The 17,350-nt window shown below is 39.0% G+C and overlaps 2 protein-coding genes across 2 annotated transcripts; both read left to right on the top strand.

Annotated features, from left to right (window-relative positions):
* Positions 1 to 5,238: 5,238 nt before the first annotated feature.
* LOC135699759 (spidroin-1-like) lies at positions 5,239 to 5,846 on the top strand. The gene has a single exon (XM_065220080.1). The coding sequence runs from the start codon at positions 5,333 to 5,335 to the stop codon at positions 5,681 to 5,683; it is 351 nt and encodes a 116-aa protein (XP_065076152.1). The 5' UTR covers positions 5,239 to 5,332; the 3' UTR covers positions 5,684 to 5,846.
* An 8,299-nt stretch (positions 5,847 to 14,145) lies between these two features.
* On the top strand, positions 14,146 to 14,926 carry LOC135699762 (spidroin-1-like). Its single transcript, XM_065220082.1, has one exon. The coding sequence runs from the start codon at positions 14,497 to 14,499 to the stop codon at positions 14,839 to 14,841; it is 345 nt and encodes a 114-aa protein (XP_065076154.1). The 5' UTR covers positions 14,146 to 14,496; the 3' UTR covers positions 14,842 to 14,926.
* The last annotated feature ends 2,424 nt before the right edge of the window (positions 14,927 to 17,350 follow it).

A 17,350-nucleotide genomic window follows, 5' to 3' on the forward strand; every position in this document is an offset into this window, starting at 1 on the left:
ACTACCGTTTTTCAGTGAATGTATTTTACATTCACTGAAAAACAGTAACAAGTTCTGCCCGCTTTAGTTCGTGATGCATAAGAGATACAGATTTGAGTTATGAGCAAAAGTTGTAGCTAATAACAAAACCTACGAAAGCTCTATACATCATTTTGCGGAATGCTGTTGATGAAAAAAGTTAGAGGCCAATGAATGTAAATGAATGTATGAAATAAATGCAAATGATTTTCCATGCCTGATCAGAACTGTATTTTTTTTCATCCTTAGCCAAATGTAGCCAGTTGTTCTAGATATATTTTCTTAAACTTGATGAAAATTGATATCACGTGAAAAGTTTTCGAGAGTACAAGAAAATTTATTTCCAGATTTTTTTATGAATCCTGAAATATTTTTTATATATATAATCAAGAACCAGCGTGACGACGAAATTAGAACATTTAATCTAAACCGTATTTTGAAAAACCTTTGAACCGCGTGGTTTCGCAAGGGACCATCCACGACTTTCATGAACTGGTGCGGATCGCCAGGTTTTTTTGTTTGTAGGCATTCATCAGTTGGATTAACATGGGATTCATGAATGAAATATTAATTTCAGTGAACTATCTAATAGCTAATTCGTTTATTATTCAGTCCCAACCTGGATCGGGTATCAAGATTGGGTCTGCTTAGTTTCCGACAAACGTCAGTGAGGTTCACACTGGCAAAAAGTTCGATTTCATACTTTAGGAACTGGCATCAAGTTTAAATCTGAACGAATTTGGAACTGACGAATGAAAAAAACACGTGGGATCCTTGCGATCCAAGTGTGTCCTGCTTCTAAACGGACACGAACAAAGTGTGGTCAAATTGTTCACCTTTTCATCTCGTTTTTTTTTCAATTTTTAGCTGGAGGCTCTGCCACTCGATAACATATTTTAGAAAAGTGAGCGACTGCAGAATCTTATGGATAAACGAAGGATATTTCCAAGGGGTAATCAACTCTGCACACTGTGCCGAAACACAGCATGGCACACTATTCGGCACTTTTGGACAAACGTTGACAAGTAGGATACAACCTACATAATATTAAACGGCACCACTGTCGAGAGTTGACGTTTTTTTCCAATCGTTGCTAAGGTGACTTCTTTGTTTACTGCATTGGGTTCGGATTCCAAAGAAAAATGCTGTGAGTGTTGCCTGTATCTGTCTACGCTATGAACCTAAGTTTTTTTTTTTTTTTTTTTTTTTTTTTTTTTTTTTTTTTTTTTTTTTTTTTTGTTGGGTACATTACCACTGCGACCATTTATTTGATCTATTGTAGTATATTCCCCGGTTTTTTGTTAACCTTATTAGGGTGAAAAACTACTATTAGAAGTAACCATCAACGCCTAACTTTAGGTATATTCCCAGCAAGGAATTATGTGTCGTATGAAACGCACTACCTTACTAGGAGATGAACACCATATTTCAAAGGGCTGTAGTAGTCCCTTATCAAAGAACTTTTCCCTTCTGTTAAGAAGTGCTGCACAGTTGCACAATAAATGTTCGGAGGTTTCTGTTTCCTCGTTACAAAACCGACAAATATCATCATCAACTTTTTTAATTAGTCTTAGATGATATTTGGCTGGACAGTGCCCTGTAATTAGTCCTATGTAAGTAAATAGGTCTTTCTTTGAGAGGCTAAGGAGTTTTTGGGTGTTTGATGCATTTGGCATCACAAACTTTCTTGATTGTCGGGCTGTGACAGTATTATTCCAATTACAATCTATCATCATCTTTTTCCAGTTCCTTAATTCCATCTTGATGGAGCTTGGAGAGACCCCACAGAATGGTTCAGGTCCTAGAAATTGTTTGGATGATCCTTGCCTGGCTAGTTCATCAGCCTTTTCATTACCTTCTACTCCACAGTGTCCTGGCACCCAGTAGAGATTTACTGTATTGTTATTAGACAACTGTTGAAGTAACTGAATGCATTCCCATACTAACTTGGAAGTACATGTAAATGATTTTAAAGCATTCAAAGCTGCTTGGCTATCAGAAAAGATGCATAGATTTGCATGTTTATATTTTCGCTTTAAACACACAATAGTGCATTCTAATATGGCTTGAATTTCAGCCTGAAAAACGGTTGGCCATCCACCCATGGAAACTGAAATATTAACACCAGGACCTGTCACACCAGCTCCCACTTTATCATTTTGTTTTGATCCATCAGTAAAGAATACAACTGATTCTGGGCGGATTTGTGGTCCTCCCGCACTCCAGAGAGAGCGGTCTGGTTGTACCACATTGAACAGTCGACTAAAATTGAATTTTGTCTCCATCCAATCATTACTGACTGTAACTAATGGATTGATTCGAATTAGTTTTAATATATGTAAGTGTCCCTTAATGTTCCCTTCAAACAAGGTTTTAGTTCGCTTAAGTCTTAGTGAACCTAAGTTTATCTCATCCGATTCATAGCAAAAATTCTAGCAGCTCGTGGTTTCGTCCACAATAGCTTCACGCCAACAGAGTTCTTCCACACCATGGTCGGTCGAGAGGGTCGATACCCAGGCGACTAAGAGAGGTACCACAGTCGGAAGAAGTGTTAGTTTGTTTACTAAAATGAATCGCCCATTTTGTTATGGCAAGTTTTGTTATAAGAAATGCTCCTCGTGTTTATCAGGGAAATTCACATCAAAGATTGATTAACTGCGCAGGAAATCAGTTTGGCACGGCATTTGTAACCAGCATACACCTTCCGGTCGTATGAAACAGGTCAAAAACTGTCCAAATCCGCAGATAAAAATTTTTGTTTTGAATTTCTGTGAACTTTTCATGAACATTAACGGCAAAGAACTCACCAACACTGGGAGACCGTGAGTTCCTGCCCATCTGTCTTAAAAACATCTCGGGTCGATACGACAGTCAAGATGGCCAAAGTGGGTTCCCTCCAGCAACGGTTGGTCAAATGCCTGTAAGATCATCCAATACGACGGTACGGTGCGAAATGCAATCGGCGAACTGAATGGACAACAATCCTCTGAACGACGACAATATTGTGCCAGCTGCGGAAGTTTTTTGTTTTATTTTACAAGGTTGTTATGCAGAACGAACGATAAAGAAAAAACCACATCATAGGGGGCCAGGCTTGAATCCTGGTCTTGCGAAGAGTCTTCCGGGATGAAAATTGTATCGTTTCCTCCTACGTTTTTCCTTAGGTATCCTTGCCAGTCATTGGTTTCAATTGGTATGGACTTCGATGGGAAATCCACAGGACTTTATAGGGATGTCCATACAAGTCCCAGTACTTATTGGGGGATGTCGATACGTATTAACCCCAAATATTCCATCAGATCTGGACGATTGCCCTAGCGAAACAGTATAGGACTTTTAGGAACAGATCAATGCAATCAAAAATGCAATTACTTACATTCTATTCCGTGAGTACACCCCATCATCAACGATCTAATCTGCAGTCTTCTGTTGCACTAGTTCGTCTCAAAAGAACCCGGTGCGATGGGTGGCCTACCAATCAATCAATTATACGGCCTTGCTTAATCTCAAAAGTCCATGATGCATGACGACACCAAGTAAATTGCTGTTCGGCAAGATCTCATGGGCGTGCACAGGGTACAGTTGAACTGCAGATGCGAAATTTATCTGGATCGTGCATCATTTCCGAGGCATGACAGATATGAAGTGGGGGGACATTTGATGGTTTTCACTGCCAAGGATCGTGAACTTGATATGCTTGAACTTAAGTAAATGGCCATCCTAATCTGCGATACGATGGTGATGTCTTCGAGGTTGCGTAGTTTTGATTCGATCAGAACTGTTTCTAAGGTGGGAGTGAACTTTCGACCGTTCGAGTTCTGGGTTTGATTATGTCGGGGAGCATTTTAATGGCAGCAGGTGAAAATTTCGTCCACCGTCCGTTTCTTGTGGACCAGTCGAATAGATTTATTGCTTCTGGTTCCTCACTGCCCATTCCGCTTTCAATCTAATGAGAATGAAGCTTAACATTTGCCATGAACCATGGTCACGAATTAAAGAAATTGAAAATGTAAACACAATCACAAAAGTCTAACTTCAGGGTTGCCAAGCTCATGGGATATTGACACCTTGATTTATACACTTCGGCCTACTTCGGAATGATCGGCACAACGCTTGGCACAACTTTCGGCACTGCCAAAACTCTTGGCACAGATTTTGGTGTGCAGAGTTGAATACCCCTTGGATATTTTCAAGTGTATGTTCAATGGAATTCCACTCGTTGGTGCGGTGTTCCGGTTTTCCGCTGTTGCCGTCGGAAGTTTAGTATTATCTCCAGTGGGAGAGCAAGAATCGATCACCTTGTTTATGATGGAGACTCAAATTATAGTCTATGTATGTTATGTAGTAGGACCGATCCAGTGATCGTTCTGTTACCTGTTTTGAGGAGTTTCAATGCCTGCAGCTTCATAGCTTGCATAGGCGAAAGAAGTGTTTAACTTCCTTTGTAAAATTATGATAGATAATCGTTAAAAAAACTACAAAATCTAGAAGACATGTCAATCAAATTTCAAGATTCAAAATTACTGGGAGTTCCAGAAATATTTCGTTGAAATTTTGAAGTCTAGACTATTTGAATCAAGTTTTGCCATTGCTATCAGGGTTATTCTTTGTAAATCTTTTTGAATAAATCTAATCGTTTTTTTTTTACTATCCTTCTATTTGATGTAGGATCAATTATAGCTAAATAAGCATTTTCAAAGCTATTTAACCCTTTTCCACGTTTGTTCAATTAACTTAGTCGAGTAGTTTTAGGAAAACCTTGTACCAGAAAAAGAAAAATAAAATGAAAATGAAATGATAAATTGTAGATATTTTTGAGAAATTATAAATAAACATTTCTCATGTGGTAGAAAACGCTATTTAATCTGCTCGAATGATGGAATTAATTATTTAGTGAAATATGTAGTGGAATTCCTTCGAAGACAGTTTGATAAACCATATGAAACATTCCCCAGCAATCAACACGTAACTCAAAATTCCCAGTCCACTAGTCCCTGCAATGATAGAGAGTTCTTATCATCTGAAAGTGCACCTCAGAAAAATTTACTGTTTACTAAATATTTGATGTAAAAATCCCAACGGTAAATTCACATGGGAGTTCCCCGACACATACTGATGCAATCCCACTGATAACGTGCCAATCGTGGATCGATGCATGATCGTTTCAATGCGAATGATTCCAAAACAACAAACCAGTATAAAAGATTCATCAAGTCCGAACCGGTGCATCAGAGTCAATTGCAGTCTTCATTTAGTTCAATCCACCTTCCAAGCTTCTAGCAAGTGATAGTAATCTTACATTAAAAGTACAAAAATGAATTCGTTCGCTGTGTTTGTCCTGATTGCCTGCGTTATCGCTACCGTTAGCTGTGCCCCACAGCTTGGAATGGGTGCCTCCGGAGCAGGAGCACAGGCTGCCTCCCAAGGAATGGGAATGGGAGGAGGATTTTACCCCCATGGCATGGGAATGTCGGGATCGGCTGCCCATGCCAACGCACATTCGCAGTCAATGGGCCACGGAGGACCCCATGGAGGCATGGGAATGAGTGCTTCAGCTGCTAACGCTGGTGCGCAGAGCTTCGGCCAGGGATCCCCTTTCGGTGGATTCGGTGGATCGATGGCCAACGCTGGTGCCCAAAGCATGGGACAAGGTATCGGTGGATAGGCTTGCGGTGTGGAGTAACAACGGTTATTAGCTTAATTCGACTGGTATTTTAAGGTGTGTGTTTCTGTGTTAACACTGCTGATGGCATCAGTGGGGAAACAACTCGTGCCTGTTAATGTAACACGTGGATAATATACGATATTTATTATTTATACAACTAAATTTACATGTATTTTTGATCATAGCTACAAACAATGATGACAAACCATTCAAATTCTTCAAATGATCAGATTTATGAAAGATGCTTAAGAACTTTTTTTTATTTATGGAAATTAGCCTTCAAATCACAAATTACAAGTGACAAATAAAATGGTAGAAAATGTGTGTAATCAGACTGTCAAAGCAAGTTTGTAAACAACAAATCTACTGATTAATTTGCCGTATATGCCACAAGGCAGTAAAGATCGTCCAAGGTTAAGTTTCTGGCTGATAACATCGACAGTGTTGTTCCAAGTTCACAAATGCGCTCTAAATTACGTAATACGTTATGTAAGTAGTATCCGTTTTCTTGATCCCTGTTGATTTAAGTTGAAACTTGTTGATTGTTGATCTACATCGTCCAAATTCTATGGTGTAGAGAATTCTCGTAAAACTATAAATCCATGTTCTTTAAACATAGTTCAACTAAGTTGCTAGAAATGAAATAACTCAAAGTTAAGTCTTTTGTACTCTTGACACCTAAGTGAAACCAGTCAAAATTGAGTTCTTTACGAAGAATCCAAATTTGAGTATTTTGCTATTTTACTATTTAAGGAAGAGTGAATGTTGGGTAGAAACTACTCCACATCGGCTTTTAATAATATCAAAAAAGGGATTTTTCAATTGCTTTCCATATTAATATTGAGCACTTAGAATAAGTTGTATGTTTGGTTTTATCTATCCTTATAATCGAGCTTATAATAATAAAATCAATCCATAACCCTGAAAAAGTAGTAAAACACGAACTACCAGATCCATTGCGTTGGGTAGTAGGATCCATTCCCTTGTTCCGGCTGGTGTACTCGAGGAAAACCAGGCTTGCTGAAACTTCTCAAACTCACTGGAGGTTTTAAAACACTCTTGTCCTGCGAGTTTAGCCAGCCCTCACCTCGAATGAGTGGCGGTAGGAATATGGAAGAATTAAACAAAAACTCCTAGAGAGAGAGGGAGAGTGAACTTCAGTGAGAGGATGTTGTGATAGAAAACATGAACATGAATGGCAGCAAACCTCACTCTCATTTTATCCCCCTTCACTCACAAGCTCTGAAGCTCTGTGGAATGATTTGCCAGTAGGCATTCTACTCCACAGAAAAATCAGGCTTAACATTTGATAACGGCACAAAAGTATTTGTAAACAAACTTTCTAAGGTCCTTTACACGCGAACCAAAGTACGCTCACACAAACCTACACCTTTCCGAAAGTGGTATTGGTTTGCGTGGGCGTACTTTGGTTAGCGTGTAAAGGGCTTTAGAAAGTTTGTTTACAAATGCTTTTGTGCCGTTATCAAATGTTATGCCTGAAATGATACGCTTGGCTCATTTCAAACTCGCGAGCGAGGCTCCATCAAGCCTGAGGAAAACGTAGTAGACTCATCAACCTCAGCCTAATTACTCTGTTGTTTTGGAATAAATTGAAAAAGGAGGCAAAATTAATCTACCTGCAAAACTGGATCGAAAAACTAAAATGTCATTATCTTTATACTTCCACTGCCTTCGGATGCTGTTTTATGGTTATCATCAATTTTGGAGTCATCGGTAGCTGGCCAAGCCCATTTCGCCCTCAAATTCGCACGAATCTTATCTGATATTTTTTAGCCCGAGGACCTAAGAAGCAATTAAGGTTAATTTCTGACACTTTCCGGGAAATCTCTCACAGACTGTTCAGTAGAACCATTTTTGTTTATTTGTTTATTAATGTATTTGATAAGGCTCAATCGAATTAACTGTGCAGAGCCGAGGATTCTTGTTCACTATACAAAATATCTTAAAACTATAGTCAAAAGGTGCAACACAATAAACACTTTATCTTCCGCTATCCAAAAAGCCTCCTCCTTTTCTTTGTATGGCAGTATCGCCAATAGGGGGCAGAGCACTTCCATTGCAGCAATGGACGCAAAACGTGGTCAGCACTCATACGCTCATCACTAAACGGTTGCTTTCCAAAGTCGACGACGCATCGACTTAAAGAACTGCTGATGAAGAACAATGAGGAAGACAACATAATGGTTGCTGCTGAGTAAACAGACGATCGTGTGACACACATCGAGAGTGGTCTGCTTATGTTGACAGCCGTGTGAGCACTGAGTAGAACCTAGAACCATTTAGAACTTACCTTTCTCCTCTTCGCAACACTAAATATAAATTTCACCAATTTCCCTTTTAACTATTTATGAACGAGCAACTTTGGGCAGATGACATAGCCGAAATAAATATGGCGCACTTTGCGGTTTTTCATCCTAAACGAAGTATAATGGCAAAATTTCATTTTGGATACTTTAAGAGCCCGAAACACAAAACAACTTAAAATCGCGCATTGATGTAAAAGTAACTGTTTTGGTTATACTTCAAAATTAAGTTAAAAGTACTTATCAATGAGAACATGAATCCAAAACAGTAGTATTAGAGAAGTACTTAATTTTAAGTACTTTCTATCTCAATTTTGAGTTGTTTTTTTTCTTCGTATAGTTTGTGATACATATGCTTTGTTACAATGCACAGTGGTCCAGAATGGGAGATCTTCAGAGCTTAATCAACCAGAAGTCTTGAAAAAAATATCCAATGAACTTTTCTAACACCTTCGTTACTCTGGAGATCTTTTGAACATTACCTACTGTTCAGGAAGTATGTCTGAAAGAATATTCTGAAAGTCATACTACGTTCCCTTAATCACTACAAAACTCCCTTAAGTTTTACAAAATTTACTCAACTTCTACGAAGTTCCATAATTTATTGCAAATTTCACATTTTTTCATCTCTCTTAATTTTACGATTACTTCTGGTTACTTGAACATCTGGAAAGTTGCAACGAAGTTCCCTAAACTGAAGCAAAGATCTCTGAAGACTTTGGAACTATTTTTAGATCTTCTACAAAATTTCCTGCACTTATATGAAGTTTTATACAGCTTCTAAAAATGCCATCATTTACAAATATTTTTGAACATCTGGAAAGTTGCAACGAAGTTTCCTAAACTGAAGCGAGGATCTCTGAAGATCTTTGGAACATTTTTAGATATTCTACATAGTTCCCTGCACTGATATGAAGTTTTATACAGCTTCTCAAAATGCTACGAAATTTCCAAATCCTCTTAAAAGTTTGCTGCACTTCAACGTTTCTCGTTGATTTTCCGCGAAGTTCCACGTATGGAATTTCTTGCCCTTGTACGTAATTCACTGAACTATTCCAAGCTCATCAGGCTTCAAAAAGTATCCTGAAATTTGTAACAGGCGGGGTTTTCCCCTGCCCAGCACTAATGAGACCCCCCTCTACACTGCCTCAAGGTCGGCATACACGTGTGACTGTCACGGCCAAGATAACACTTAAATACTTTTAACACACCCCGATGAACTTTCACACAGGTCTCTTTTATTACCTTAGCCTTCACTAGTTCATCCTTCGTCTTCCGTCGTCGATGAGGCCCCCCTTCTCCTCCGTTCCGCTACACCTTCAATTTCACTTTCTCCTTTCTTTTGCTTCTGTTCTTCGTCCCTCGGTTTCGACTGTCTGTGGTTTGCCCAGTCGACTCACCTCTTACCACTTCACTCTCCTCTCCTACTACGGGTGCTTCCACGGTACCGTTTGCCGAGCCGTTCGCGAACGGTATAACAAGTCCACGACGCTCAAGGCAGATCCAAAATGGCGATGAACGCGGACTAGTGAACGCGGCTGATTCTAGCATGGATCGGAATACGGTTGTATTTGTACGGTAACTTTGAGGTTTGACCGCAGTAGGTCGAATACAACGAACACTACGGGGTTTGACCGCAGTAGATGAATTCTAACGGCAAACTACGGGGTCCTGGATATTTTATATTCATTATATCCTCCTTCACTTCTGATCGAGTTTCACGTCTCAAGACTCGTGCAGACTAATCACTTTATTTCCCTTTTCGAATAACGATCTTTCGCTATGTATAGATGTATAGTAGACTGATGCAAAATTTGAAATTTTCGCTCCACAGTGCTCAAACGGTTTCAAATCAGGTCCTGATTAGCCTCCCAAAATTAAAAACTCATTTGGCAGGAAACTGACTTGGCACAAACTATTCGAAGTTTATATGGAAATTACTATGGGAAAACCAAAATTTTTGTTCATTGCCTTCTACCCATTTTCCATACTGCTTTTTTTGAAAATTTCTATAATTACTATGCAAAATTTTCTAAGCTACAACTTTGCGGAATGTCGTTTTTCAGCCAAATGTAAAATTAAATTGTTATTAATTGTTTAAGAGATTGATAATCTTATGGCATGGTCAAGCAGCTGTTCTGTGGGCAACACTGTATTCTGTAGTGTGACATAGTAGCCATGATATTTATGCTCTATTCTTCTGACCAGAAACACCAATGTTGCTTGCTGAACAGTTGAATGAGCATAATCATAAGACATCAGTGAATTAAATCATTAATAACTTTTGTTCCTTACATTTGATTGAAAAGTAGTTTTGAACAAAGTTGTAGCAGAGAAAATTTGCTACAATCACTGCTATCATTTTTAAAAGCATAGTGATGTGGTGAATTGTTAGATATATATGAACAAAAACATAAGTTTTCCCATAGTAATTCCCATATAAACTTGAAATGGTTTGTGCCAAGTCAGTTTCTTACTAAAGTAGTTCAAATTTTGGGAGGCTAAGCAGGACCCAATTTGGAACTGTTTAAGCACTGTGGAGCGAAAATTTCAAATTTTGCATCAGTCTAATGTATAGGTATCATATTCGTTTTGGGTTTGTCTAGCTTTGTTTTCGACTACAATTTTTGACTTTTGCCAGGAAATTCGCTAGCAACGATGGCGGCTGAATTCGTTGCGCTCTCGATCGTTGATCAATTTTCCTTCAGCCCAATTTCGCCCCATCATGGCCCCCTTTACATCACCACCCGATAGCCTCCCAATGCTGCTGTCAGCGGCATCTGGCTGTGAGTAGCGGAACTTCGTGGAATGGTTGCGTGCTATCCAGTGGGTGGTGGGCGGTATTGGCACTACACTGAACCAAAACATCCGCAATACTTCGAATGATTATTGCATTGCTCGAGCCCTTTAACAATATGCATTCGAATTTCGAATGATTTCCTTATGGTTGAATTCGTCGTCAGATGATGAACATCCATATGACTGTCATCCTAATACAGGATGATTTTCGTTTGAAAATTAGCTATAAAACATACGGCACTCAGAGGACAAACATTTAAGAATAGTGTGACATGCAAGTGCTTTTAATTAGATTTATAATTTGATTATGTACAATTCCATACTGAATAGCCATAATAAGCCATTCCATCATGGATACAAAAAATTTCGTGGTGGAGAAAACCTCCTCCACGACGAATTAGTCAAACATTGGTTTTCATCCTTTAATTTTGTTCGTAACAGCTCTGATAGCGATGCATATGCTTCCACCTCGTTTGTCAGCTCAGATCAGCAAATGACGTTCGATAGAATTATTTTCATCATCGTTTTGAATGATTTGCGTTATGGGGCTGAACCAATACCATATGCATTTCCATTTAGTATGACAGTCATTCTGCAGAGAGCATTACGCATTTCAACTGAAGGCTATATCCCTTCTCATAACAAGTTTCATCCAGTATTCGAGAGGAAAATCATCTGATTTCAAAACAACCGTCATCCGGTTGCAGCTATCATTCGAAAAAGCGATTTCGGTCTTTTGTTTTGAATGGTCTGAGGTTTCATTCGATCAGAGGATGATGTTTGTGTACAGTGTAATATTTGAATCCTTTTCTGGCATCCTAAATCGAAACACTAAATTCGTGACAATCTCAACAATCTTAGACAGACAGACACACCACTGGTTACAAATTATATGAAGAACAATAATGAGGTTCCCTGAAATTAAATAATGATTAACTTTTATGAAAATCCCAAAACTTTCCAGAGCTCCCTTAGTTTTTTCGAATTTTTCTGAAGCGCTATGAAGTTCCCAGAATTTATCCTAGAGTTTGCTAATGTCTACGATGTTCCCTGAACTTTTTAGAAGTCCTTGAAGTTTTATGAAGATCCCTGTGGTCAAGGAAAAATCTCTGAACTCTTGGCCAATTTGTAGTGCCTAAAGACGTCTTATTATGCTATAGATTAAATGTCGATATTATATAAATTCTCGACATTGTTTCTTCTAGTTTAGAACATTAAGAAAAGTAGACTTTCATAAAAATCAATAAAAATAAAAAAATAACCTCGAAACTGCTTGACCGGTGTATAAAAAAAATACCCAAAATTCTTGATCCATATTAATCCGGACACCTTCCAATCACTGTAACTTTTGAAATATTGCACGTACGAGTGAAAAAATTCGCTGAGGTACAGCTGGGAGTCATCGATGAAAAAGACTATGATTGGTGTTTACATTCCCAGCTTAGTGTTCAAGATGGCAGCGAATGAAAAAAAACACATGCGCGAGTGGTTTTGTATGGACGAAATGCAAATTCTGACTTGTCAATACAGGAACTTGCAAAAAAATTGGATCCACTGTTCACGGTGTGCTCAAATCATTTTCGGAACGTTGGACGAACGAGAGGAAATCGAGAAATGATAAAAATATTGGACGTGCTGATCCTGTCATGGACTGAAAGGTGAAGAGGATATTGAGAGAAAACCCGAATCTCTCTGTTCGTACGGTGGCTCGTAAAATAGGAATGTCACCTGGTTTTGTCCAAAAATCAAAACAGCGTTTGGTATTGAAGGTAAAAACAGAAATCGCAACGAGAAAAAGAAATTGACAGCAAAACCACGGACTCGACGTTTGTACTGCGAATATTTGGCGAAGATTTCATGTGTTGTTATGGGCGATGAAACTTATATCCTGGAGCATTTCAAGCAGATTCCAGGGTCGGCTTTCTATTCTGCTATGGCCAAAAATGCTACAGCTGAGTATTTCAGAACGAAGAAGGCACCGAAATTTCCCAAAAAAAAAAAACTTATTTAGCAAGCAAATTGCACGTCTGGTCGAAAAAGTAAATCTTTCGTCACTACAGGCACAGTCAACAAGGAGATTTACCAGAAAGAGTGCCTGCAGAAGTGATAAAACCATAGAGGTAACTCTAAGACCAGAAGGTCCCGAAGAAACGTGCTCAACTTTTTGGCTCAGCTCTGGTACTCTTTTCGGTCCCAAGCTAATCGAAACATAGGAAAATCCACGAAGCCCCCATTTTATCTGTCAAACTTTCATAGCAAATCAAAACAAACATAGTGTAGTACTAGAATTTCGACTAGAATGGGGTACGTTAAGGTGATACCAACTGGTGGAAACTTACGATTTTAAATTGGCTCACTACTTGACTAGCCTATTGGTACCAAGCAAATCGATTAACGTACCCCATTCTAGTCGAAATTCTAGTACTACACTATGTTTGTTTTGATTCGCTATGAAAGTTTGACAGATACAATGAGGGGTTCGTGGATTTTCCTATGTTTCGAGGGATGCATCGATTAGCTTGGGACCGAAAATAGTACCAGAGCTGAGCTAAAAAGTTGAGCACGTTTCTTCAGGACCTTCTGGTCTTAGAGTTGCCTCTATGGTGATACTCTAAGGAAGCCTTAGCGCGAAACTTTAAAGGTTCAAATGTCAGCTTCCACAAAACATACAAATTTGAAATTGCTACTCCCTGTTTGTAGTAGCACAGCAGCTTCTATTCGCGAGAAATCTATGGCTAAATCAATTGTCTACGAAACCAGTTTCGCCCTTTTGAAATGTTGAAGAAGAATTTTTTATTATTACAACAATGAAACGAGCTTCTAAGACACACGCCATGTTTTCTCGGTGCCACCAAATTTAAACATGTACCATGATTGTTGTGCAAGAACTATTTGAAGAAAACGATTCAAGGACCATTGTTATGTTAGGCAACGTTCGGTTGGAACAATTCCACTTTGTGCGGTTCGATAGCCTGGGAAAATATTTTAAAGAAACAAGGTGCCACTAGTGTGGTCTTGCAATTTATGCCTCTTCAAATTTGGATATAACTAAACGGTTCTGGAATTTGATGACATGTGAAATGCACATGTCTCACCATTTTTCATGCTATCTCGATGTTTTACCTCTCTTATTTGTGATATTTCTCATATGATCACCTCCGAGTTGCAAGCTCGTTGATCTCATATACGGCTGTTGGTATATTTTCGTGAGATTTGTTTGCCAATCTGCACGCGACTCAATGAATGGGATTTGAGAATGATTTTCCTAACAATGACTGGTACATCATATTAGATTACACTAATCACATACAAAAAATCCATTCTATTGACTAGAAACCCGCAGGAGAATGGTAGTGCAAAGATTAAATTATCTACATCACTCTTCGGGGAATTCCTAAACATGCATCAACATAATTTCTAGGCTACACCGTTGGAAATTCCCCCGTAAAGAGATGCATGTGAGACTGATTGATAACGAGTGAATGCAGGAAAATAGCATGGGAATTCCGATGTTACCATTAGTACGATCCACCGACTGTATTGATAGCACATCATCAATAAACTCATGCAGTTCAAACGACTATAAATGATCGATCCTTTTCCAACTGGAGTATCAAAGTCAATCGCGATTCAGTGCAATCCACAGTTCATACACTAAGTGATAGTTTCAAAATTATAAATCCATACAAAATGAAATTCTTCGCTGTTTTCGCTCTTATCGCCAGTGCCATCGCTGCCGTGAGTTGTGCGCCGCAGTTTGGTTTCGGAACGTCCGGTGCAGGAGCCCAAGCTGCGTCCCAAGGAATGGGAATGGGAGGCTTTCCTGGCATGGGAGGCGGTATGAGTGCTTCCAACGCTAATGCTGGTGCCCAGAGCACGGGCATGGGAGGATTCCCCGGTATGGGCGGTGGCATGAGTGCTTCGAACGCTAATGCTGGTGCCCAAGGCATGGGCATGGGAGGACCTTTCGGCGGAATGGGATCATCGATGGCGAATGCAGGAGCCCAAGGAATGGGTCAAGGATTCGGTGGATAAACCTTCGTTCGTTTGGCAGAGTCCTTCAGATGTTCAAATTAGATAGCTAGCCGAATGTAAATAATAATAATAAATACGTAAAATTATACACTTCGATAATTCTGAAAAAAAACAATTATTCTATCGCTGATGACACTATCACATAACGCAACTTAAACAGTTTTTAATAATTTCTGTGTTTACGAAACGTGGTTAGAAAGACTTACACTTAGAAAAAATCATGTAAATTTAGGTGCCCTGGGACTGACATATACGAGCGTAAATTTTGACATAAAATTGAGCCAAAACCTACTTTCGTCGAGTAACGAACTATTCAGTCTCGGAGCACTTAATTTTACATGACATGCTTGTTTACGTCTCATACTTTATGTCAAAGATGGATTCTGTCACGTGTAAAATTAGTTGGTAAATATTTTATTGATTTACGTCTCAGTGTTTTTTCGGTGTGATGGGATATCGGTAATAACTCCAAGCGAATCTAATGCTGAATATAACTGAAAAAATACTTCGCCGAAGATAGTTTAAGGAAATTGCTACAAGCATTTATAAGGATTTTGAAAGAATTTAAAGAGATTCCCGAAAAGATTTCATAGAGGAGTTTTCACAGTGAACTTAGATTATTATTTCCTAAAAAATCTGGGTCAGAAGATTCTGACATAGAATCCAATTCCCGGTTAATTCCCAGTTTTTATCGATTTGGTTAGAAGGTGAATTTTAAGGAGGATTTAAAGAGAATTTAAAGAAATAGGGTAAACTACGGTTTGGGCACCCATTTACTGTTTTCGGCAGCCAAAATTTAAATGTTAATTTCACTGAATTTACCCATCAAAACACATCGCTGCATGTATCCTACCGATTTCTTAGTCTTTTTCAATCTGATTAAATTTTCATTAAATTATTTTTAGATAATTACGACGAGCGCTGAAAAGATCGAGTAGCATACATCATTTTTTGCATCGTCGAAAAATATCGTTTGAGATTATTTTTTTTTGCCTGCATAAAATGCAACTGGATATGAACGTTCATGTTGAAAACCAAACTATCCGATCAAGTAGGTCGTGAAATATGACTGTCATAAATAATCAAGATCAGAAGATGAGCGATTTTGATTCGGACATCCAGCAGCAGATGCTGCTAAGACTGGCCTTCTTCCAAATAAGTCCAAGGCTCTATATGAACGTGCTTACAAGAAATTCGACGAATGGCGCATGAAGAACAAGATCCGGTCGGTGGATGAAAAGTGCATGCTGATATATTTCCCACCTAATTCCGTCGACAAAGTGGAGCCACTATTCCATGCTTAAAACTACCATTAATATGAACCTAGATATAAATATTGGTGGTTTCATGAATTTGATGTCACTTTGACCTAGGACTACGTCTGTGATTTTTATATGGGGGCATACTTTATAAAAACCGAAAATGGAACATGTGACAACATTATGAAATATTTTGAACATTAATAAATCAGCTGCCCCTGGACCAATTTCAATAATTTTATCACCAATCGATCAGAAATATTTCTACTTATCAATAGTAAAGAATTATTGAAAAAGTGGTAATGTCATGGTCCAATGTACAAATAAAAATTGATAATTTTATCCCTGTTTTCGTGAAATAAACGTTCTTCCGTCATAAGTCGTCATAATCGAGTACCACTTGGTTGCACATTATTCTGCTTGAACCTGAAAATATATAAAAGAGCGCTGCTGTCCAACCTCAACTCATTTTCGCTTCGGTGATGTAACCGTTTGTTACAAGATTTGTATGATTTTTAATTCGTGCTTAATTGTTTAATGTACTGTCACGTTTTTATAAGTTATTTGGTGTTGGTTAGTAGGATTATTAGAAGATTATGTATTAAAATATTGTCAATTTGTTAGTAGGGAATTGTTTGCGTTCACGGGTGAAAGGTGTTGAACAGTTAAAGTGCTTGAAATAGCCAGTAGTGAGTGGTAATATTCGAGTGTGACAGTTTGCTGCACCACAGCTCAATTCAGGACCTTTTGTATTACCGTTTGGTACACACCGCCCTTTTGTCCGTTGACAAGATCAACCGACGCGCACGTGATTCGGCTTAGTAGTCTCTAGGGGCCGCTAGGTCTAAAAGCAAAGGAACTAGCCTTCCTCAAGCCAGACCACAAATAATCGGCTAGAAGGAATTTGTCTCGGGAACCCTCCCTAACCGCCAAGGAGACGTTCCCCTCTCGGTAGAGTCACTCCGGCCTTGCCTGGGCTCTGCCGATGTAAGTCTATGAGGGAAGACGCCTGGGCCTGGGAGGACCTATAGTAGTTTCATGCGCCAACGAAACCGCTTCCTCACACCGCCACTCAGCCAATTTTGACCACGATCGCCACACCGAATCTGGCAGAATTCGTAGCACAGTGAGTCCAGCGAGCGCCCGTCCAACGTCGCCGAAGCCGTCCATCTTCAGCATCAGTCATCCTCATCAGCAGTACCGGTACGTTTTTCAAGAATAAAACACCCACTTTACACCCACACCCACAA

The sequence above is a fragment of the Ochlerotatus camptorhynchus genome, unplaced genomic scaffold (genome assembly GCF_037179485.1).
Source record: "Ochlerotatus camptorhynchus isolate MF236.1 unplaced genomic scaffold, CSIRO-AGI_Acam_v1.1 ptg000114l, whole genome shotgun sequence".
Taxonomy (NCBI): domain Eukaryota; kingdom Metazoa; phylum Arthropoda; class Insecta; order Diptera; family Culicidae; genus Ochlerotatus; species Ochlerotatus camptorhynchus.